This window comes from Brachyhypopomus gauderio, unplaced genomic scaffold (assembly GCF_052324685.1).
Source record: "Brachyhypopomus gauderio isolate BG-103 unplaced genomic scaffold, BGAUD_0.2 sc88, whole genome shotgun sequence".
NCBI lineage: Eukaryota > Metazoa > Chordata > Actinopteri > Gymnotiformes > Hypopomidae > Brachyhypopomus > Brachyhypopomus gauderio.
This window is the reverse complement of record NW_027506909.1, coordinates 863,932-887,183: the sequence shown is the minus strand read 5'-3', so window position 1 is coordinate 887,183 and position 23,252 is coordinate 863,932. Positions and strand designations below refer to the sequence as shown.

At 41.9% G+C, this 23,252-nt stretch overlaps 4 protein-coding genes across 8 annotated transcripts; 2 read left to right on the top strand and 2 right to left on the bottom strand.

The window, feature by feature from the left end:
• Positions 1 to 5,223: 5,223 nt before the first annotated feature.
• Positions 5,224 to 8,003, top strand: icmt (isoprenylcysteine carboxyl methyltransferase). Its single transcript, XM_076992030.1, has 5 exons — positions 5,224 to 5,457; positions 5,809 to 5,897; positions 6,069 to 6,238; positions 6,417 to 6,634; positions 6,864 to 8,003. The coding sequence occupies exons 1-5, from the start codon at positions 5,239 to 5,241 to the stop codon at positions 7,044 to 7,046; spliced, it is 879 nt and encodes a 292-aa protein (XP_076848145.1). The 5' UTR covers positions 5,224 to 5,238; the 3' UTR covers positions 7,047 to 8,003.
• rnf207b (ring finger protein 207b) lies at positions 7,632 to 14,078 on the bottom strand. 3 transcript variants are annotated; one of them, XM_076992025.1, is made up of 18 exons: positions 13,888 to 14,078; positions 12,823 to 12,955; positions 12,581 to 12,725; positions 12,405 to 12,486; positions 12,238 to 12,313; positions 12,028 to 12,153; positions 11,787 to 11,833; positions 11,344 to 11,416; positions 11,161 to 11,229; positions 10,936 to 11,004; positions 10,584 to 10,708; positions 10,292 to 10,469; positions 9,825 to 10,010; positions 9,675 to 9,726; positions 9,469 to 9,586; positions 9,274 to 9,366; positions 8,915 to 9,095; positions 7,632 to 8,472 (listed from the first exon to the last, which is right to left on the bottom strand). In XM_076992025.1, the coding sequence occupies exons 1-17, from the start codon at positions 14,076 to 14,078 to the stop codon at positions 8,942 to 8,944; spliced, it is 1,917 nt and encodes a 638-aa protein (XP_076848140.1). In that variant the 3' UTR covers positions 7,632 to 8,472; positions 8,915 to 8,941. The 3 variants fall into 3 exon arrangements, with proteins under 3 accessions (XP_076848140.1, XP_076848141.1, XP_076848142.1); XM_076992026.1 differs by having other exon boundaries at positions 13,360 to 13,995; XM_076992027.1 differs by having other exon boundaries at positions 13,379 to 13,994.
• LOC143493537 (large ribosomal subunit protein eL22-like) lies at positions 13,953 to 16,296 on the top strand. 2 transcript variants are annotated; one of them, XM_076992033.1, is made up of 4 exons: positions 13,953 to 14,088; positions 15,604 to 15,708; positions 15,822 to 15,946; positions 16,106 to 16,296. In XM_076992033.1, the coding sequence occupies exons 2-4, from the start codon at positions 15,676 to 15,678 to the stop codon at positions 16,248 to 16,250; spliced, it is 303 nt and encodes a 100-aa protein (XP_076848148.1). In that variant the 5' UTR covers positions 13,953 to 14,088; positions 15,604 to 15,675; the 3' UTR covers positions 16,251 to 16,296. The 2 variants fall into 2 exon arrangements, with proteins under 2 accessions (XP_076848148.1, XP_076848146.1); XM_076992031.1 differs by lacking the exon at positions 13,953 to 14,088 and adding an exon at positions 15,057 to 15,174.
• Positions 16,297 to 16,870: 574 nt separating this feature from the next.
• rcc2 (regulator of chromosome condensation 2) lies at positions 16,871 to 23,038 on the bottom strand. 2 transcript variants are annotated; one of them, XM_076992029.1, is made up of 13 exons: positions 22,822 to 23,038; positions 22,003 to 22,223; positions 21,780 to 21,873; positions 20,743 to 20,886; positions 20,266 to 20,397; positions 20,100 to 20,188; positions 19,815 to 19,929; positions 19,559 to 19,725; positions 19,070 to 19,250; positions 18,890 to 18,995; positions 18,689 to 18,761; positions 18,456 to 18,533; positions 16,871 to 17,905 (listed from the first exon to the last, which is right to left on the bottom strand). In XM_076992029.1, exons 2-13 carry the CDS (start codon positions 22,204 to 22,206, stop codon positions 17,801 to 17,803), a joined length of 1,488 nt encoding a protein of 495 aa, XP_076848144.1. In that variant the 5' UTR covers positions 22,207 to 22,223; positions 22,822 to 23,038; the 3' UTR covers positions 16,871 to 17,800. The 2 variants fall into 2 exon arrangements, with proteins under 2 accessions (XP_076848144.1, XP_076848143.1); XM_076992028.1 differs by having other exon boundaries at positions 22,750 to 23,028.
• Between the last annotated feature and the right edge of the window lie 214 nt (positions 23,039 to 23,252).

Sequence of the window (23,252 nt, the reverse complement as noted above, 5' to 3'; positions counted from 1 at the left end):
CTCTGTAACATAACGCTGTCATAATGGATTATATTTAACCATAATTAGATGTCAATCACTGCTTTTCTTTGTAGTGCTTTTGGCGGTGCAGAATTTGTTAAATCTTTGGTGTGTCAAGACATGACACACTCCCTTAGCTCCCCTTCTCAAACATACTTACAAACATACAGCCATAATGGACCTTATATGTATGTGCCTTTGGCCTTTTGTTTGTGTTCAAACAAAATGTTAAACTATACAGAAACTAAGCTAAACACTAAGATTTATTTATTATATTTACTATGATGTTTTAGGAACTCTTCTAGTTTGTCCAGTGCCTTTGAATGTCTACATTTGGTCCATTATCCAAGATGTCCAGAAGTAAAGGCAAAGGACTTTCTTTTTTACCAACTGCTTTTGGTATTTGGTAATTTGGTATTAATAAGACCTTTCAGCTATTTAGAAATCCATGAGGTGGGTTAACTTATTGTTTTGGTATTAGCATGTGTGGTTAATGTCATTAATGTAAACACTTCCATGCTGATTAAATGGACACTGGGGGACAAATGAAATTTTTTTGGTGGACTGATTGACCTATTCTGTATATTAATTATATTATTATTATATTAATTATATTAATGTTAGACACCTAACAATGTTTTTTGTTCTCTCCCTGTCATTATAAAAGGCCTAAATTTACCCTTTTTTGGACAAATCCACTGAATCTTGACTCCATGATTCTCATTACCACAAAGCAGTCTGTTACACAAACTGAAGCTGGAGTATCTTAGCAGAATAGATGCGATGAAATATTTAACAAGGACAAGTTTTGCTATACTTAGTTATAGAGTGTGATTTGAATTTAAATTAGATCTGAATTAGCATGTACCTCATGTAGCTTTCTTTTGGGCTGTATGTGTGTATGTGTGTTGTGTCTTGCAGGAAGACAGCAGTTTAAATCAGAATGTGGTCTCTACCCTGGGCATGGCACGGTTTCACTGGGATGACTGGGAGGGTGTGAGTCTGATATGAAAGATAAGTAAGATGAGTCCATTCACAGAAGCAGTTTTCAACTTTGGTCTGGTGTCTCATGATAGGACTGTTTTCCTTTATAGAACTGAATTATGAATTGTAGAGTTGCTTGCCTGACACTATGATGGTGTTGGCCTAAATACCATTCTTCTTCTTCTTTCAGCAATTCCCGTTTAGGGGTCACCACAGCGGATCAAACTCCTCCATCTGGCCCTGTCCTGAGCGTCCTCCACTGACACACCAGTCACTCTCATATCCTCTACCACTGCATCCATAAACCTCCTCTTAGGTCTACCTCTCCACCTCTTGCCTGGAAGTTATTATATATTTCATAGGGAGTTTTTCCTCGCCACTGTCGCCTTTGGCTTGCTCATTAGGGTTCTGGACCCATAGTATTGTTAACCTTGTAAACCCTGTAAAGCTGCTTTGCGACAACTTGAGTTGTTAAAAGCGCTATACAAATAAACTTTTATTTGATTTGATTTGATTTGAAGTTCCATCCTCAAGACCCTCCTACCAATATACCTCTCCTCCCTCCTCTGTACATGTCCAAACCATCTCAATCTCGCTTCTCTAACTTTATCTCCGAAACATGTGCTGATGTGCTGATCCTCTAATAAACTCATTTCTGATCCTATCCTTCCTCGTCACTCCAAATGAGAATCTCAACATCTTCATCTCAGACATCTCCATCTCCCTCACCTGTGTCTTTGTCAGTGCCACTGTCTCCAGTCCATACAACACAGCAGGTCTCACTACTGTCCTATAGATCTTTCCTTTCATACTAGCCGACACCCTTCTATCACAGATCACCTCAGACACTTTATGCCGTCCACACCACCCTGCCTGCACTCTCTTCTATACCTCTCTTTCACTTCCTCCATTACTCTGTACCCTCGACCCTAAGTAGGTAAACTCGTCAACCTTCACCAAATCTGACCTGTCCACCGTCTGCCCTCTCATTCACACACATGTACTCTGTTTTACTCCTGCTCACTTTAATCCCCCTGCTCTCCAAAGCATATCTCCATCTTTCCAAGCTCACCTCCACCTGCTCCCTACTCTCACTACAAATCACAATGTCATCAGCAAACATCATAGTCTAAGGGGACTCCTGCCTAACCTCGTCCGTCAGTTTGTCCATGACAATTGTTGTGAGAATAATCTGTGGTCATATTTTTTTGTCTCCTCCTAATGTTATCTCTCTATGTTTCTCCCCCCACCCTGAAGAGTGTAGGGCTGCGTGCGAATAGTGCTATTGCGGCTTCTCTGACTCAGGGCTCCCAGTGCTTTAACACTGGTCCCCGGGGAATGTCATTTCATGCTTGTACCTGTACGACATATGACAATAAAACTGATTCTGATTCTGAATTGCGAACAGGAAGGGACTCGGGGCTGATCCCTGATGTAGTCCTACCCCCACTTTAAACCCGTCTGTCATTCCTACCGCACATCTCACTGCTGTCACACTGTTCTCATACATATCCTGCACAACCCTCACATACTTTTCTGCTACTCCTGACTTCCTCATACAATACCACAGCTCCTGTCTCGGTACTCTATCATCAAGCTTTCTCTAAGTCAACAAACACACAATGTAACTCCTTCTGTCCTTCCCTATACTTCTCCATTAACACTCTCAAAGCAAACATAGCATCTGTGGTGCACTTAGCAGGCATGAAACCATACTGCTGCTCACAGATCTCTACCTCTCCTCTAAGCCTAGCTTCCACTACTCTTTCCCAGATTTTCAGGCTGTGACTGATCAACTTTATTCCCCTGTAATTACTACAGCTCTGAACATTCTTGAAAATCTGCACCATTATGCTTCATCTCCACTCCTCAGGCATCTTTTGACCTTCCAAGATTCTGTTAAATAACCCAGTCAAAAACTCCACTGCTGTCTCTCCCAAACATTTCCATGCCTCCACTGGAATATCATCTGGTCCAACTGCCTTACCACACTTCATTCTCTGAATTGCAACCCTTACTTCCTCCTTGCTCACCTGAGGCACTTCCTGATTCACAACCTCTACCTCTTCTAACCTTCTTTCCCTTTCATTCTCTTGATTCATCAGTTCCTCAAAATACTCCTTCCACCTTCCCAAGACACTCTCCTCACCAGACAACACATTTCCATCTTTATCCTTTATCATCCTAACCTGCTGCACATCCTGCCCATCACGATTTCTCTGTCTGGCCAATCTGTACAGATCCTTTTCCCCTTCCTTAGTGTCTTCTCATACAGCTTGCTATATGCTTTCTCTTTAGCTTCTGCCACTGCTCTCTTTGCCTTACGACACATCTCCTTGTACCTCTGTCTACTTTCTTCATCTCGCTGAAAATCCCAATTCTTTTTAGCCAACCGCTTTCTTCTCAAACTTTCCTGAACGTCCTCATTCCACCACCACGACTCCTTGTCTATCTTCCTCTGTCCTGAGGTCACACCATGTACCTTTCTAGCCACATCCCTCACTGCATTTGAAGTCTCATCCCAGGTATCCAGCACACCCCCACCATTACCCAGTACCTGCAACATAAATATATAATATAAAAATTTGCTTTACAACAAAATGCAATGTGATTACAGACAGGGCGCATATAAAGAGCTGGAGCAGTTCCTGTAGAAATAGCCATACGCTGTATCATCATGGGTCCAAATGTCTCCCCTTTATCTTTCAATTCAATACATTGGGGCGGAGCAGCAGTAGTTCTTGCTATGATGACTAAATGTGTGAAGGGGTGGAGTATTTACGTTAAGCCATTACAAAATCTAACGAGTGACTCTACCAGATAATTATAGAAATCTCAGTATCACTTACAAAAATCTTTGTGTTTTACCTGTAGGACTCCATTGCTTTGCCAAGCTGCACCAGAATCACTGTGTAATCCATTAGAAGGGATGGTGTGTTGGTGTGTTGATACTGAAAATATGAACATGACCAGTCATGGGACCTATACCGACATTTTTCATATTTTTGTATGTACATGTCTTTGTATAGTGTTTGAATATTTTTTGTGCTGTGTAACAAACACATTCACGCTCACCAACTTTGGCAATGGCAGTGGCAATGTGCAAAGTTTGCAATGAGACCTGAATACCCTAAGGGGGCACACACTCAAAGCATCTGCAAGAGAGAGCTAACCCCCCTCTCTAATCGTGAATCATTATACTAACTACCACTGGTTATGTAAGTACTTGTGATGGAAATTTGGACATAAGGTCTGATTCATCTCTGGAGATAACATTGTCTGGTGATGTCAGCGCTACCACTCACTGGACCATCAGGTGGAGACAGCTCTGCTTCTCCACATCATGCATGGTGTCCTTGCTTGATTATATACAACAGGAGTGCAGAACATTATCTATAGACTAGCCACAACTATGAGTGACTCCCTAATCTACACACTAGGGGTGCTCACAGACATAGATTAACACAAGAGCAAAGAAAGCATGAATGGCACTGGAGGCCTTACACGCATACAGAACATTTATTTTAAAAATATTCCCATTACAATTCCTGATTATATTCCTGATTATATTCCTGACTATATTCCTGATTATATTCCTGATTATATTCCTGACTATATTCCTGATTATATTCCTGATTATATTCCTGACTATATTCCTGATTATATTCCTGATTATATTCCTGACTATATTCCTGATTATATTCCTGATTATATTCCTGACTATATTCCTGATTATATTCCTGATTATATTCCTGACTATATTCCTGACTATATTCCTGATTATATTTCTGCTCAACTCTAATGCTTCCATATTTAAGCCATGGTTCTCTAAATGTGTATGCAACAAAACTCTGTACTTTGCTCCATTAGCAATTTTATCATATCTCTTCCCCTTATAGATTTGCAGAACTGTCCTTCAGAATGTTTCCCTGGTAGGCCTGGTAGGTTATTGTTGTCCCAAAGATTATTGTTTTAATGTTTTCTACGTGTTATGTTCTTGTATTCTATTTTTAGTAATTGTTTGGATGTTAACAGTGATTAGACCTTTAAAACTTTCTTATTAAATATTAGAATTTTAAAAAACAAAAAAGTGGATTTTAAAATTATTTATAAGTTTTTTTTTTCTATTTATGGTGTGCAGAGTCGTACCAAAGGCCGTAGAATAATTATAATGCTACTGGTTACAAATAAAACGAGACCAGAATGACAAGGAAGACGCGCGAGATTTTTTAACGAGACCTTCCTGTTTTCAACATGGCAGGCAGCAAGTTAGTGCTGGAAGGGAGGATAAGTATTATAAGCTTTCTCTCAGGACTTGGGGTGATAGTAATACCGTTACTTGTAAAATATGGCTCACATATTGACTGGATATTCGATTACCTCACTGATGTGAATGGAAAAATAGCCATTGCAATGTATATATCAGTAATCAACGGCGTTCTGCTAATCCTGTACAAGGGACCGCTGTACAAGGTGAGACCGGCGCTAGTGCGGCTAGCTGGCGAGATACTTCATGATGTGTTCACTAACTCTCCTCACAGCAGTTGTTGTGTTTCATTTACGTGTTTTTACTTCAAACAAACTTACTTGGTAAATGTTTGAAGGTGAGACCGGCAGTGTGAGCTGTGTGCAGATATAATCCAACTTAACCAGATTTGTTAGCTAGCGCGCTGTCAGCCTAATGCAGTTAACCCGGTTATGTTGGCCGAACTGGCGACCTGTCACACACTTCCTTCTTCGTCCTGATGGTTTTTGTATTTTACAGGTTTGACTTTTCCGCCCGGCTTGAACTAAACTATAGTTTTTCCGTCTTCAAATCGCTAGGTCGCTGTGCGAGCTTGTTTTCTAGGGTTTGTCTTTGGATGTGGCCTGATAATAAGTTTTGCGGAAACGACATGGACACACTTTGGCTGGTAAATGTACCATTCAAGTTTGTGCACATAATTATGAATATTAATAATGTCTGGAGAACATATTTATATGTACAGTAACTGTCAAGATCAGTTACAGCTTGTCTTATCAGCTTTAGTAAGCTCCAACTCAATTGCTTGTGTTCACTCTCATTCTTTAATCTCATCCTCTAGGTACTTGTGTTCCCTCTCATTCTTTCACTACTCTGAATATCTGGTTACGGCCATCATCAACCCACGCAGTCTCTCTCTAGACTCCTTCTTGCTCAACCATAGTGTTGAATATACAGTAGCAGCAATCTCTTCCTGGATGGAGTTCATGGTGGAAAAGCTCCTTATTCCAGGTCTGTTACATGTTGGCATATTAGGCCTGTTTCATTTCCATGACCGTATTTTTGTGATTGTCATTTTCAAGAAAATCATCTGAATACTTATTGAACGTTTCTTTCTAGCAGTGTAGTATGGTTTGCATCTGCTTGTAGTTCATTTGCCACTGTACCCATCTCATTTGCCCTCTGGCAGACCTGAAGCAGCCAAACTGGATCTGTTTTGTGGGCCTGGTAATGGTATTATGTGGGGAAGGCCTGCGGAAGTCTGCTATGCTGACAGCAGGATCCAACTTCAACCACATAGTGCAGAATGAGAAGTCCCAGAGCCACGTGCTGGTCACCGATGGCGTCTACTCTTTCTTCAGACACCCGTCCTATGTGGGGTGGTTCTACTGGAGCACTGGTACTCAGGTAGTTTGCCTCATGGCTTTGGAGCTTATTTCACTATCCCTGAAATGTCTTAACTGCACCATCCAAATTCTGAAGCCTGTTTCTTCCACTTCTATTTTAGTCATTATCAAATGTAAATGATTGACCAAGTAGTTATTTCTGTTAATTGTTCACTTATTCTGAGGTTTGTGCATCGATGTTGTTGGTAATTGCTCATTTAGCTAAAATACATGAATACTTTTCTTTGCAGATAATGTTGTGCAATCCAGTGTGCATTGTGGCCTACAGCCTGGCCAGCTGGCGGTTCTTCCGGGAGCGTGTTGAGGAAGAGGAACTCTCACTCATCCATTTCTTTGGAGAGGATTACATTGAGTACAAGAAGAAAGTGCCCACGGGTCTGCCTTTTATATCAGGCATCAGAGTAAATTCGTAATGCGGGGAAGATAGACAATGCAAGGAAAAACATGGAAACTTCTAGAAGGGCACACCTGGACACCTCCGACTGGCACTTGTGAGCAAGCTGGTTACGTGGTGGCCTCGTGGCTCTGCTCCCCGGGGGGAACGTGCGCAGGAAAGTGAGGACATGGCGTAGTGAGGCTGACCTGCTGACCTGCTCTGAGACATGGCGGTCTGCTCTGAGCAGAAACCCCCATTGCTACGGCTGTAAGACACAAACAAATGCAGCCGAGTCTCCCAGCGCTCCCCTACACTGTCCCTGCCAAAAAGCATCATATCTCTGTTCTGAATAGTCTCTTCATAATTTCAGTGATACATCATACGTTTCTTACATCCTCACCTGTGATGGGTCTGTTTCACAACTACGCTATATAGCCTATTTATCATATCTGGTTATTTTTTACATTTAATTTTCCAATCTCAAATTCTTGAATTATGGTTTTACCTTCTTATAAATTTTTTTATCTGTTAATTTAAAGGGAGCTGAGCAACTTCCATATCCTACAATATGGTGACTCTCAGGAAACGCTTATGGCAAAAGAATCCACTGGAGTACCAAATATTCACAGAGAAAGAACTATTTATTTAACAGAAAGGCTTATCTTCTCGATGCAGAACATGCAGACTGCTGCACATAGTGTTTCTAAATACCTTCCCATATAAGGTAAAAGCTTTCATTGAGCTCTTCAATGACATGTTTGCACCCTGATCTGGTTCCTACAGTATGATGCCATAATATAGTGTGCAAGTGCTAATTTTGGTGTTGCAGAAACTCAGTTTGTGGCTAGAGGAGGCGTTCATTACGTTCGTGTTTTCTGTTACAGAATTTATAACCAGACACTTCTAGTTCAGATTTTCCGCAGTTCAGGTTTAAGCATATACAGTTTTAAATGTTGACAATCTGTAATAAACGAAAGATTCCTAAATGTAATATGTCTCTCGCTAAAAATAGTATGATGGGCAAAATTTATTTCCATGTTGACCATAATTTGAGTGGGCTGAGGAGTTTTTTCTCTTACCCTCTATGAAGTGGCCAACTCCAACAGATGTATTTATGGCATCCAAGATTCAATAAGTTGTGCACAAGAGTCCATCTATTTACAACATGTATGGCTAGGATGATCAGTATAGGTTTTACTGTTCAACAACTCCAGTTATTTAACTTCTGTTAAACTTCCACGCCTCATCTTTTAGTGTCATTCTGTTTCCCCCTGTCATGACCATGTCAGTGTTTTTCCCTTTCTGTGCATTTCACAAGTACATTGAACACCTTGGGATGTTTTCATCTGATAATGGGACTTTGTGGGAAACACTGGATTGATATTAGCAGAAAACTGGCTGCGTCCAGAGCCTCCTACTCTAGTCGATCTCTGCTGAAGAAAACTCTGTCTTCTCAGCATGGCCTAGATTAAAAGGATAATAGACATTACATTTTTTTAAAAACCGTAAGTTATTTTTTTTCTTCACATTTTCAGTGAGGTTTTTTCATGAGTTTTTTTTTTCTGTCATAAATTGTAAAACATACAGGTTTCACAAATCCAATATGCTTCCTTAATGAAAGAATGTACAGAAAGATGGCAGATTTGAAGTATAATGCAATGTGAGAAATCTATGAAAGAAAGTGAACTGTATGATTACTCATACAACTGACATTTCCTGCATACAAAATTACTACAAACCTCTAAAATAAACACCAAATATAAAGACAATGTATCAATATACATTGAATATAACATTATATAGTGATTTGTTCTAGTTTTGTATTAATTATGACATGTAATATGTCAGGTATCATGAAAATGTACCATTTTTTATATGTCAGCAATGCCTCATGTATTGTTTTACCATGTAGAAGAAATGGCCTCTGTTTAATTAACTGAGTTGTGCTTTCACAGGAGTGCAGTGGCCTGTGTCGGTAGTGCATTTGTTCTTGCTCAGCCTATACAGATCCTTGTTTTTGGGACTGGAGTCGTCTAATAGGCAGTTTAGCGTGCGATAGTCCTCATGGGCAGAGGGCAGTTCATTGCTGTTGAGATAAACCACAGTACATCAAACAAGGTTTGAAGGTAGGGACAGCATTGAGGAGTACTCTATTTTCCCCTCCTTCCTGCTATTGTTGAAGTAACAACACAAAGGTGATATAAATGTAAATTAATATAAGACAATATTAGTAATATAAAACTTGCAAAGGTTGATGAGCTTGCCTGTGTTGAGCGTCCGCTGACATGCTGCTGTCCTCATAGATTTTCAGCATGCTCTCAGTGCGGTCATCTTTAAGTTCCTTAGGCTCCTTCAGCCTGATTACAAATAAAATACAATTATATCAGAGATTATTTGGACCAAACCGGATGGGTCAACTTGCTGTTGTAGTGAGTACAGTGACTTGGCCAGCCACTAACCTGGGCTCTAGTCGTTCTTTTACTTTTGCTATGGAGCGGATATAGGGACCGATTTGCCGAGCGATGGTGGTCAGGTAGGAATTCTCTTGTTTTAACTGAAGCAAGTCATGAAGTTGTGCTAGCAAAATTAGACAGGAGCCACATGAGGTCAGTCAATTCAAGCCAAGAGACTGGAAACACACCATGAGTTTGATTTGTTAATTAACCTTCATAAATTTCTTGCTCGTTTGCCACTCTCTGATAGGTCTCCTCCCATATCTAGGAGAAATATTTTGTCATGATGCAGTCAATATCTGCATTTGGAGTGAATGTTGTTCACCAGAGGTACACATTTCACTGGCACCCATGGAACTCACCTCCTCAAACATAGCTCTCATCATTTCCACAGAGGCATATTCTGAGGAAATCTCACTGTCCATCTGCAGAGATATGTCCAGGATCTCACTCATGGTGTCGGTCTTGATGAGGGAATGATGTTTGGTCAAGTCCCGGTGAATCTCCTGCACCTGGTCTTTAAGTTTCTGGATCTGGGTCTGCAGGCTCTGCTCAAAGTGCCGAGGGAAACCATGTTTGTGAGCCACTATATAAACCCTTTGCCCATTTTTTAGAAGTTACACTAGATCTTGAATTTGGAGTGCTTGATTACTTCCAGGCAACAAAAAGTATGCTGAGCATCAAAGTGTCGCAAAGGCCTGTTCTTTTTTTGTTTTGTTTTTTCACATTTTCTCTTGCCATCATGCCCTTTTTGTATATTTCTGTACATACCCTTATTAGCACACAGCTATGAAGCGATTAGCGTCCAGCGTGTATGAGCAGGTCTCACCCTGTAGGTGGTCTCGTAGTTGCGGCAGTGGTCTGCAAAGGAGCTCTCTCCACCCTCAGCCAACAGCACCTTAGTGCTGATGTAGCGATGGGAGGTGGGCTTGCGTACCACAGACGAGCCCAGGGACACGTCGCTGACCACCGGGGAGTGACATGTGACCGACAGTGATGATGGCAGGCTGCGATACAGGAAAGAAAAAAAATAGATGGGATTTTATGTTTTAGATTCAGAAAGGTTCTCCAGTTTCTTCTTTTTGTTTTTTTAAGAAACTACAAATGAAAAAGATACTGACAGTCCACAGCTGTTGCCCAGACACAGTCCTGACACACTGCCTGCTGTGGACACAGATCGCCGATGACCCAGCAGCAGGAGAGGCTCCAGGCAGCGTGCAAACTCGGACCGATACTCGGTGTTGATCTGTGTGGAGGGAGAAGCTGTGTGACATGTGGTGAGACCTTACTGCTCTGGGCTGGCATTATCCTGTAAGGCATTATCCTGTCCATAGCCGCACAGCCTGTGAAGTAGCTTTTGTCTTCCTGCTCTTGACTGACCACAGCCTACAAGGTAGCTTTTACCTTGCTCTGGGCTTGCCTTAGCCTATGAGGCTGCTTGTAATGTACTACTGCCTGCAAGGCAGCAGTTACCTTACTGCTTTGGGCTGGCCTTAGCCTGTGAGGCAGCTTGATGATCTTCTTCAGCCTCTCCATCAGTTGCTATGTGAAACAAGCAAACCACAAATTAGGGTACAAAAGTATGATCTGATTTTAAACGCTTTATAATGAAACAAGTATTAACTTATAGCAGTTAAGCCTTAGTCCATGTAAGCTCTGGGTTTCTGGGGGAAACAGGAAAAATGGAGGTCTACTTACATAACCCATGTCTAGAAACTCAAATTTGTTTGCAGAGCTTAGGAAGGCAGAGCAGGTCACCAGATGAACCTACAGAAGGAAGAGGCCATGGGGATTAGGGGACTCTGGGGATTAGGGGACGCTGGGGATGAGTTCAAGAAGAGAAGGTAGGAAGCATGTTTGCACAGTATGAAAAAGTCTGACTTGGAGAGTTGGCAAGAGTGCTGCAAGGTGAGACAGCTGCTCCTTAAAAGCCCGTTCCTTCTCCTCATGCTGACTGGGGAAAAAAAAAAAAAACAAGTTACATAAGCCTCTCTCAAATGACATAAAGCACAACAGACGTCTCTGAATGTACTAGCAATGTCTGTGTTGTAAGTCATAGTCTTCTAATGTAGGTCTTAATACTTGTTTTATTTATATACTAAAGTTACAGAAATGTAAAAAGACCCGGACACATTGCACAATAACCACTGAGTGGATCGAAGTTGAGGGAGATGTGAGGCAGAAACATCACAGATATTTTTAGATTGTGTAACTGGATCCGCTATATCTCGCCCATGTCTCATAGCTCACTGTCGATTATACAGTGCTGATAGACACAGCATGTGTTCGTGGCATTAAAACAAAACACAACGTGAAGTATTCACCTTTGAGCTGCTTTGAGTAGGACTCTCTTTCTCTCAGCCAGTTTCTCCTTAATAAAGACGATTGTAGAGAAAAGTCACAACAGTTGAATAAAATTTGCATTCTTACAACATAGAATTTCACTGCTTTTGAACAGGTTGTTTGGATGTTAGAAAACAGCATGCTGATTCTACTTGAGTGACTTAATTAAACGAGTATATTGATGTTCATTAATGTCATTAATTTGAATCACATATTATTTACCTGCATGCTATTAAATAGCGTGCAAAGTGCCGTCTCTTCTTCGTCCACGTTAGCCCGTACTTCTCCAATCATGGCCTTCAGCAGGACAATCGCCTCGCGTGCTGATGTCTGGAGCTCCTTCACAGCCTGAGATGAAAGATGACATGTATCGTATATATGTCCCTTCACTGCATTGAAGACATTGAAGAGGTAGGATTCTGGCTCCCTTACTAAGACGGCTTGGTCCAGTTTTTCACAGCCTTGCATGTAGGCTGTCTCAATATCAATGCAGTGTGCTCTGCTCTCCCTGCAAGTGTGAGACCATTGAGGAGTTAAACGCGTCACATCTCACTGAAAGGTTTATTAATTGGCCACTTAATGAGGCACGTTTGACCTACACTGGCATGTCTCGGAAACAGTTGATGCAAAGCATGGACTTTTTCTCTGTCGAGAACATGATGTAGAGTTCCTCATGGAGGCCTACAGAAACAAAGGACTTCAGTAGCAGAACAACCATCAGAAGACGATTCCGCTTATACATCCCCCTGACTTGTTAGGGTGTGTGATCACGTACCACACTTCTTGTGGGCTTCTTTGGTGCGCTTGGCCAGGGAGACGATGTCATGACGTGAGAACATCTTTGCCTTGTGGGTGACTTCCCTGCAGTCTCTACACAAGGGCTGGTTACAAGTGTTGCAATAATACATTGCATCCACATCCTGAAAATAGTACAAAATGTCATTGTGCGTTGACGGTTTGGGCTGTTGAAATGCAGCCCAGCTGTGGTTGCTGGTGGCGTGAAGGGTGATGTAAGACCTGTTTCTTGCACTCCCAGTCACAGTTGGCACACTGCACAGCTTCCTCACAGTCCACAGAATTATCCACCAAGAACTTCAGCAGTCTGTCTTCTGGAGGCAGTGCATTCACCCCTTTTACCACAGACTGGTGTCTGAAGAAGGTAGAAAATATTCCTTTTTTGGTCCTGTTTTAGAAAGTGTACCTTTTTTATTTAAATAGCTTCAAACAAAATAGTCTATTTATACTATTATAATAGTTTATTGTTACTATATTTCACTGTATAAATGCAGGTATCATAATGAGTATACTGATAAAATCGCATTATTAGTTAATGTTCTTGAAAAAACACTCAACGAATTAGAGATAGCAATGAACTAAAGAATCTGAATTTTGGGACATAAATAACAACACAGTTTATGTACTTAATGGTCACTATTAGAAAACTTTGTTCTTAATCGGTTACCTACAGAGACACACCATGAAAACATACTACAATAATTTTATAGCAATCCAACACTAACAAAACCCCTAACTGCTGATTAAATTCATACTTACATAAACATAATTACTTAACTATTTAGTTTTTTCCATTTTGGATGCACTTCCATTGGTATGATATCCATAGATGCTGCAGAGAATACAGCAAATTCATCACTTACTAGTCCCACAGTGAAAGGAAAAGCTGGAACTGTCTAACTGCACACGGCTCAAGATAAGGGTGCCATTTGTTTAGTTTGACGCCGCACTGGCCTTACTGGAAGATGCCAAGTGTATTTCCACTCAGGCTAAAACAAGGGCAGGCTTTATCCTGCAGCTGTTGGTCCCACTTAGGTAAATTGTCCCGCACAAGTCTCTGCCATGCCCCGCCACTGCAGAACTGAATCAATGCCAGTCATCCTACTCTATGAACATGACAGACATAGCTTCAGATAAAAGTAACATTACACCTGTATTCGTGTAATCTAATCATTGCTACTTCTGTTTCAGAGTCCTGCCATGTTATTACATTTGTTGTTTTAGTAATACTGACTGGTCACAAAGTTTACGATTTTGCTGGTTGAAGCTGCATGTGAAAGTTCTTACCCACAGAGGGGGCACGTCAGCCGGCTGTCTACTGCTCTGCCACGCAGGCAGTTGGCACAGAAGGTGTGGTAACAGTCCAGCAGACAAGGATGTCCATACTGCTCATGGCACAAGTAGCACACCAAGGGATGGCAGTTCGCACTGTCCGGGTCAAAAAGGTTATCCAAGGGGGAGAAGATTCCTCCAGACATCTGCAGGAAGGTTTGTTGTGTCCTCAGCTTAGTTGGAGGAAGTAATTAAGGCTTTCCCTACTGGATGGAACAAGTGTTTAGAACTCTTTGTTTTGACTCTCTCTGACACTTGAGGCGAACACAGCAAACAGATAACAACTGGTTTTGTTCTGATTATCTCATCTTCAGAATATATGTTTATAATTGAACTAAGGCGTGGAAACAAAAATAGACAGCATGAAAAATATCACAAAGCAGAAAGAAAAAGAAACGTACATCAAAAAGGATGCATGTAAGACAAAACATTTAACAGATTAAACAAACACAACACAAAGATACTTCATTAACCTTGCTGGTGTCCTAGCTGTTGTCTGTGGCCGGATTGAAAGCCATGTAGAGGGCTGGTGAGCCTGCCTAGGCAGTGGGCTGGCCTTGACGTCAGGGGAATTTGAGGTCCACGTAGAGGGGAATGAGGGGATGGCCAGTTAGTGGCCAAATATCGCGACCTCTGATTACACACAGGAAACCGAATACTCCGTCAGTCATGGCAAAAATAGTTTTCTTTCGGCACGTCGTAGTGTTTGTAAACTGAAAGGCAATCCCTTTAAATCTGTATTGTTAAGCTGTACTTTTGGTCTGAAGTAGACGGTAAAACTGACACCTTGTAGCCTAAGTGTAAAGTTCTAAGTTATCTACATGTGAAGAGTCCGAAAAAGGGACCGCCTAATACCATACAAATGTATGGCTACCATAACCTTTATAAAATCTGCTTCTACGCTTTGAAACTTCTAAAATAAAATAATGTGACGAGGTGGCAAGGGCTTCAACGACTGGTCATCATAATTTTTATCATTTTGATAAAATATTGCTACAATCGTTAACAGAAATCAATGTTTCATAATATGTAAGTGTAGGGTACTTTAAACGTTGGTAACTGGCATTCATTTGATATTTCCAGAAATTCTAGGTGTATCTCTCAAGAACTAAACTGAAACGTCAATCAAATCGAATTACAGATCAGATCGATTAATGTGGACTTGATTAGGCAGACTCTACATCGCGCATGTGCAGTCTCTCTCCTTCCTCTCGGCTGGATTTTTCCACCATGGCTCCTTTGGTGAGTCGAATCATAGCGTCGGTTATTCAAAATGGGCACGTATCCTCTTCGGTGTATGTTGTTTTATCCACCGTGACTGTTTTGTAGTAGTTGGCTCTATCATATAATAAACAGAATTTAGATTCCCCAAAGCCAGATTTGATTATATCTGGTTAAGTTCCGAGGCCTCTATAGGAAGTCCGCTAACTAAAGCGAGTTAAGATGGTAGATCTCATCTTCTGGTCGTGCATCCAGACCACAACGTAGTACGAGCAGCTGCTTCACTGTAAAGTCGCAGATCATGCGAAGATTGTTTAGTAGTCACTTGACATTTAGGGTTATAATCTGGTTTGCTGCGAGACGAGTTGAAACCACGCTGCTCATCCTCCATAAGAACACGTGAAAACAAAAATAGTGGACATCTCATGAACTCGTGTCTGATTTCTACAGAAAAAACAGCCGATCAAAGGTGGAAAGAAAAAGAAGCAAACCCTGAAGTTCACTCTGGACTGCACCCACCCGATGGAAGACGGCATCATGGATGCTGCCAACTTTGTGAGCTGTTTGTATATATATATATACATCCCGCCTCCTGTGCCCTGATGACCTTATATAATCAAGGGCTCTTTACATTTCTTGTGTTCTAAGTTGCATATCTATTCCTGTAGGAGCAGTTTCTTCAGGAACGCATCAAAGTAAATGGCAAAGCAGGAAACCTGGGAGGAGGAGTTGTAGCTATTGAGAGGAACAAGAGCAGGATTACTGTGTCTTCTGAGGTTCCATTTTCCAAGAGGTGTCTGCTGCCTTTGCTGACTAAACATATCGCCAGTTTGTCTGCAGACAGCGTTCAGTTCATACGAAGTCATTGACATCTGTGGTCTGATTTGTGAGTGTATTCATGTTACCAGCAAGTAGTACTGCATCACCACATGTTCCTTTATTATTATTTTAGGTACCTTAAGTATCTCACCAAGAAGTATTTGAAGAAGAACAACTTACGAGACTGGCTGCGTGTTGTGGCAAACACTAAGGAGAGCTATGAACTTCGCTATTTCCAGATCAACCAGGATGAGGAGGAGGAAGAGGATGAAGATTAAACATTTTGTACATTTAATAAATAAATTTGTTTAGTAGTATTTTCAACTCTGTTAAAATACCTTCCTTTGTTCATTTGTTCCTCAGCTTCTGAATTTTTATGCAATTATCAAAAGCCCCTATGGAATTCTTTAACAGGACTCTGATACCCTCACCTGGATCATGGTTATCTGGGCCCCACCCTGGAGCCAGGCCTGGGGGAGGGGCCCCTTGACGAGCACCCGGTGGCTGGGTTTCTACCCATGGGGCCAAAGGAGATACATGGGTTCACTCTCCTGTGGGCCCACTACCTGTGAGATACTAGGGGTTCCGTGCATACCGATCCTCGGTAATTATCTGCACAATTTGTAGTTCATGATACCTGAAGTTCCAGGTGTTTAAAAGACAGACCGCTAAATCTGTGTCTGTTCCACAGCTATCAATGAACAGTTTAACTAATGTATAAATATCAAATCAATAAATCACCACGAGACTAGCAAAATTTGAACCCTTTGAGGAGGGAGTATTAATACCTTCAGTTAATGTGTCTAGATCTGTTCAGTAATACCTTTAAACTATTCTTTTTAAAGAAAGACTACTTATTTGATAACACTTGGGATACGAAGGCTTCTGTTTAAGATAATTACCAACTTAAATGAACCTTTATTTAACATTATCAAGAAAAAAGGCATCCCACATCCCGACCCTGGACATACATTTAAAGAACAAAGCTTGAGCATTACACAAAAATTGTAAAAGATCTCCTTTAGAAATGGGATGCTTGCTGCTTAACAACACCCTACAGCTGGACAACTCTTACCATTTATGGCAATGACTTAAATACAAGATAACTATATTAGGAAATGTGAGAAGGACACAGAAGCTTAAGCACAGGTGAACATAAAGATGGCACAATACAAAAAACACTGAAGTGACTGCAGACTCTTAAAAGAACGCTGCCCTGCTGTGGTCCAACATTACACTGAGAGGTGATATCTTTGGGACAACAGAACCTCTGTGTCCTGATTTACATCACTTAAAAAGGCACAAGTATGGAGTGTTGGTCTTTTCAGTGATACCAGCTAGTTAATCAACCAAAGGACAATCTGCATTTTAAACAATTTAGCACCGTTTGGAGAGAGCAGGCAACAGTTCTTGCCAGCCAACTTCAAGGAATGAACCAAACAAAAAAAAGACAAAACCCAAAAGACTGATGAACCTCCTTTAGGAATGTAGAAGTAAGAATAGAAATCCAATCGAGCTTAAGTGCTTGGAGGGAACCGCACAAGGGTCCCTCTTAGCTGCAGATACTGGTATTAAAACGGGTGCATGAGCACACAAGAATAGCCACTGTTGAGGATTCCAGCTCACATGGATTGGTTATTGCAAGATCCTTTCATACTGCAGTCCAAATTAATTGCGGTTTGTAGTTCGTCTTTAAATCTGATGTCTTAAAAAAGATCCCATCCCAAGCAAACTGTGACTAACACCGGTGACTTAGTGAGCAGAGGGATTCTGGTCAACAACCAGAAGCCTCTAGAGAACACAGGCATGTTAAACGGCTGGGACACCATCAGAGTGTGCGTGGGTTATACTCTGGCAACTTCTTAAGTCTCTCTTCCTCTTGCTCAGTTTCCTGGCGGGCGATAATCAGCGAGTGTGCGTAGCCCATCGCCACCTGAAACAACAAAACCGTAACTCACACAACACCTCCAAAGTCACAGACGAAACTGTGCAGCCAAGAATAGTCTCATATTAAATATAACCCAGTTAAGGTCCATTTGTTAACAGGCTAAAGGAACTTGTGACGCGATAAGCTGCCATCTTTCTATTCCTGTAGCCCAAGAAATGTGATATAACCTTTTTTTTGTATTGGCACCATCTCAAATAATGCATATGGTTTGAGATCTTGAGTTATTTATATTGCAATGACAAAGTCAAATCAAGAGAGATTAAACTGGGTCATCTGTGAAGAACCTGTATTTCCACCTACGTACTTTGATATTTTCTGGCCTTTTATTTGGGAGCATACCACCATTAAGACATTGAAATGGAAGTGTAATACGCAGGCTGATCACAGAACGTCTTATGACTTGTGTGTACAATATGTGTTACAGATCGGCCAAATATTCAAGCAGATGAAAGAACCAGCAGCATTATGCTTTGCTTCCTTGTGTGTCAAAGATAATACAATACATTATATATCATTTTGCAATAATCTCTTATACCTGTTCTGAATACACTCCATCCAAAGTTTTGACTTCTTGAGCTGTGGTGGAAGACTTTGGTTTGTTGTCACCATATCCCTACAAAATATTAATCAGTCATAAAGTACACTGCACTAAAGATCATCATTATTATTTTCTGATCAGCAAAATCCAATTCTTAGACCATTATGATATTTGCACTGGGAAGAAAAACATGGCCTTATTGCCAGGCTCTCGATGTGCAAGTCACATACCAGCTCTCCGAATGTAGGCGATGGTCCCCAGCTAATGGTGCTCTCATCAGCAGCGATGATGATACTGCTCTTCCTGGGACAGGACATCACACAAGGACAGAACTGTATGGTCCGCCATGTACAAACATGGACTATGGAGTAAAACAAACGCCAAGAAAGGCCTTTGCCCGACAAAATGGTAGAACAAGAGGCTGAACTCACCCGCAGGCCAGACTACGAATCTTCCAGCCGCACAGGTCCGGCACGGCTTTTGGGTACATAGTCGACTCACGAGACGTGTTTGTGACTCCCCAGAAGAACAGACCACCTGAAACACAATCAGGACAGACCATTTGAAACGGATACAAGAGACACAAACTAATGGCCTTTATCTCTTCCTACCCATTTCACTGACGGCGAAGGAACACTGGTATCCGCAGTATATCTGGGTGGCTCCGCGCCCAGGGAAATCAAAGAGCTTCACCAAACGAGGCACCATCTCATCCTTCTGTTCAGTGTGACCCAGACGGCCATAGCCCCCAAAGCCCCAGGAGAACACCCGCTTCTGGGAGTCAAGGACCAGCTGTTCCGACGCACAAAACAGCATTGCCATAACTTACACAGGTTGCCCTGAAAACAAATGTTCCTTGTCTGATTTCTAGGTCAGGTTTGTCTTGCAGTGATGAAGACTTCAAGGTCATGTTTAGACTGGCAAGAATCACAATTTAATAAACACATCTTACAATCTCACTCTGGATAGCATTCATAAGTTAATGTAGCCGTTCCTCAAATAACCAGCTATACAACTGAATAAGTCTTTATATTTTAACATGACTACCTGATTTGAGAACTGTACTTAAAACAAAACTAAAAGGCTGCTTGGCTACTCACTGTGTGATTGGCACCACAGACGACGTCTCGAGCCACAACATTTGGAACAGGCAGAACTTGGCCATCCTTGGTCTTCTCAATGAAAATGGCCACACGGCGAGGGATAAGCTCACAGTCGAACTCAATGCGCTGAGCACGAGCTATGAACTTCCCATCCGAGTTATGACCTGCGGGGCATAAGAGAAAACCACGCTGCAAAACCCATTACCACGCTGGGGAGTGAACCCTGGAGCGCTTTAGAATCACAGCAGCTTACCTAACTGGCCATACTCTGGACAGCCAAAGGAGTAGACATTACCCTTGCAGTCCACCACCATACTAAACTCAGCACCACAGGACACTTTAACCAGTGGCTGTCCATTGTACATGATCTGTGGGCAAAAGAACAACGCAGGTAGGAACCCCTGCAGTCTCTGGCAAAGCTGCAAAGTTAACACCAACCTACCACTTTCACAAGCCAACATAAATAACCTTGCAGAGAATGTGAGGAGAATCAAAGACTACATTAAGCCAAATATTTCTGGAAGGGGGGTGTTCTTACTGTAGCTGGGCTGAGGACGGCGTCTGTCTGATTGCCCTGCCCAAGCTGCCCAAGTTTGTTCTCTCCAAACGAGTAGACGGTCCCATTTTCTGTGGGAGAAACGTAGGTTGGGCTACAACTGCCAGCTGCCATCGTCACCCCTTCACCCGTAAAGTAAAGGGCCTACCTGTCAGCGCCAGGGTGTGGTTGCGCCCACAGGCAGCAGTCACCATCACTTCCTCCCCCAAACCCTCCACTAACTTTGGAGCATCCAAGCGCTTGGTGTCTCCATGACCCAGCTGGCCTTTCTCATTACGACCTGAGAAAACAGCAGAAAGACACGTCAACCATCTTGTCTAAGCAGAAACTCAAAGCTAACATACATCATTCGTAATGCAATGCTCTCAAGATTCCTTCTGTGTTCTCAACTACGTGATATGAAGGGACATGAAGAGGAGGCTTGTCTGACTATAGAAGGACGGTCTCAGGATCACCAAGAAGAACACGATTAACTACCTTTTGTAGAGTCGCTAATGAATGCATTTACAGCAACAACAAACGCCTGTACCGCAAATGTCATGAATCCTTTAAGTGCTCCCAAGATAGAACAGATCAAGTGTAGAAACGTAGAGTGAATTTGAACGCTCAGCACGTAGAAACTGACCCCAGCTCCAGAGTTTGCCTTCTGCGGTGATGAGGAGGCTGTGTGCAGCGCAGGGTCCAGACACCACACAGCTCACCTGCACATCGTTCAGACACCCATAACGATGAGGACCCCACAGATTTTGGCCCAGGTTCCTGTAGGCAGCTACACACACACACACACCCCCACACATTCCCACAGAGGTTCACTGGCCAGACAAGTGCCTCTTTCTTGGAAACAAGTCTTGTGTAATGAAACAAATCAATGATTAAATTATTTTAAGAGTATTTATGAGTCCTAGTTCAATTTGGGCTGTTTAAGACAGTGAGGTTTCTTGATGCACAATAGTCAGACCAGCCACAGCCAAGATCAATTCCTCATTGATCCCATCAGGCCACAGTCTACTTGCTGCACAGCTGTTACAACACTGTCTGAAGCCAGAGTCCACTAATGAAAACACACGGACGTTTCTCCGCCTGATCTTCACTCGCCTTCACTCCACAAAACACTCCTTGGGCCCCCATATCAAACTGCTGCTTAGAATTCATTCCCCAAATGAACGTTTTCCCAAAACTTTATAAAAACAACATACAATATGCACAATTTCCACATATTCCTTTCATTCCTATAAATAACTGGCTTCAAAATAACATCTGATCTATGGTCATGAAAATGTTTTGTGTCTGAAATGTGTTCAGTGCATCTGAATCTCTAAAAGAAGCAACGTTGATCAAGGCCATTATATCGTGTCAAGTTTAACTGTTTCAGCACTGCTTAAAGACAGTCACTTATCAATCTAACACAGTTCAAGTAGGAGCAGCACATAAAATAACTCTTAGGGGTCTTTAGTTTCATCATCAGGCATTTTTATCAGCATATTTTAAAAAAGTAGCCAACACTACATGAACACAGCAACCTTAGATATCCAAGGTGCTTGAATGTCTAAAATTTTAAATATATGTTATTTGAAAGCATGACAATTCACTAAATGACTCAAGTAAGCAAATGAATCAAACCCTAAAACTAGGCCTGAGTGTTTTTTAATCAAGAGCTCACACCTTGCTGCTTTGGCACTTCTTTTCGGCCAATCAGGTCCCAGTTGGTGGCTCCAAAAATAAGCAGTTGACCCTTGACCTTAGGCACCTCAAGTTTCTATTGGGAGAAAGGATAGAATGAATGTGAAAAGCATCTTTTCCAGAAGCCCACAAACTCTGTAAGCACACACTACACACCGACAAAAGTCAAGTTTGTGTACATGCACAAAGTGTAATAACGCCTTACAATCTTTTCCTTAACATCTTCAGACACAGTGACGGGCTGCAGCCCGGATTTAGTCGCTTGCTTCCCCGGTTTTTTAGTATTTTCTTGCTCATAATCTTCAAACTCGTCGTCACTGCTGAACTCCCTCTCTTTCTTCTTCCCACTCGCTCTTTTCCTCTTCATCCCTCCATTCCCAGACACATCAGTCACCTTCTTGCGCGGCATAGTCGTACACTGGAGATCTATCACATTTCAAGTTTCATCATTACAATCTCTTTAAAAACTAATAATACAACTAGCCCAATTCCTCCTCATATATTCATCATGACAAGAAATTACTAAATGTGTTGTACATTTTAAATGTTCCAGAATTTTAGTAAAAGTTTATATACAACCAGTTTTACACATATATTCCTGCTGTTATCATCATTACAGTGTGTAGTGGTAAAGGGAACCAGGCGGCCGCCGCGCTGCTCGTTTGTTTCTTTGTTATGCGGCTGCTAGTCGCCGTCCACTCCGCTAGCTACCCAAACAATTAGCTTTCCCAATACAAATAACAATAAACCCGAGCACCAGGAACACTCTAGCAACGAAATAGAGCCGTGGGCGCCTAAGTTTTAATTTAATAACGACGATGACATCCATGTTGCCGGCCAACAATTAGTCAAAAAGCGAGAAAAAAAAGAAGCGGAGCCGCGTTAGCGACGTGGAGCCGAGCTGCGTCCGACAAAGACACCATCACCGCCGGATAACACGACACACACGTACCGGCAACAAACTTTCTTCTCCCTTTTCTGTCTTAAATTTGAGGTATATTAAGTTGCGGAATATAAAGGTTACTCGAAGTTGCGACGGGTCGCTCCCTTGTCCTTTGGTTATTGGAGATAGTGTGTGGCTGTGTGTGTGTTTCCTGATTCAGACGGTCCGCTCATGTCTGTCCGTCTTCCTCGTTTTGATTGATTAGGAACAAAAGGAGCTGCAGCCTCCGCCATCACACCACGTGGGCTCTTACATACTTACACACTAACACTCATACTTACACACTCATACTTACACACTAACACACTCATACTTACACACTAACACACTCACACACTAACACACTCATACTTACACACTAACACTAACATTTACACACTAACACCGCCATCACACCACGTGGGCTCTTACATACTTACACACTAACACTCATACTTACACACTCATACTTACACACTAACACACTCATACTTACACACTAACACACTCATACTTACACACTAACACTAACA

Excerpts from the sequence above, each read along its gene's own strand:
- icmt (XM_076992030.1), top strand. The coding sequence starts at position 5,239 with ATGGCAGGCAGCAAGTTAGTGCTGGAAGGGAGGATAAGTATTATAAGC. Across the intron at positions 5,898-6,068 it reads ACATGGACACACTTTGGCTG|GTACTTGTGTTCCCTCTCAT; the intron begins GTAAATGTACCA and ends CTCATCCTCTAG. Across the intron at positions 6,239-6,416 it reads GGAAAAGCTCCTTATTCCAG|ACCTGAAGCAGCCAAACTGG; the intron begins GTCTGTTACATG and ends GCCCTCTGGCAG.
- rnf207b (XM_076992025.1), bottom strand. The coding sequence starts at position 14,078 with ATGTCTGGAGGAATCTTCTCCCCCTTGGATAACCTTTTTGACCCGGAC. Across the intron at positions 11,230-11,343 it reads CACTCTTGCCAACTCTCCAA|GTTCATCTGGTGACCTGCTC; the intron begins GTCAGACTTTTT and ends TTCCTTCTGTAG. Across the intron at positions 10,011-10,291 it reads ACTACGAGACCACCTACAGG|AGCCTGCAGACCCAGATCCA; the intron begins GTGAGACCTGCT and ends CACTTTGAGCAG.
- LOC143493537 (XM_076992031.1), top strand. The coding sequence starts at position 15,121 with ATGTGCAGTCTCTCTCCTTCCTCTCGGCTGGATTTTTCCACCATGGCT. Across the intron at positions 15,709-15,821 it reads TCATGGATGCTGCCAACTTT|GAGCAGTTTCTTCAGGAACG; the intron begins GTGAGCTGTTTG and ends CTATTCCTGTAG. Across the intron at positions 15,947-16,105 it reads GAGGTTCCATTTTCCAAGAG|GTACCTTAAGTATCTCACCA; the intron begins GTGTCTGCTGCC and ends TTATTATTTTAG.
- rcc2 (XM_076992029.1), bottom strand. The coding sequence starts at position 22,206 with ATGCCGCGCAAGAAGGTGACTGATGTGTCTGGGAATGGAGGGATGAAG. Across the intron at positions 21,874-22,002 it reads AAGATGTTAAGGAAAAGATT|AAACTTGAGGTGCCTAAGGT; the intron begins GTAAGGCGTTAT and ends TTCTCCCAATAG. Across the intron at positions 18,996-19,069 it reads CTTCGCCGTCAGTGAAATGG|GTGGTCTGTTCTTCTGGGGA; the intron begins GTAGGAAGAGAT and ends ATTGTGTTTCAG.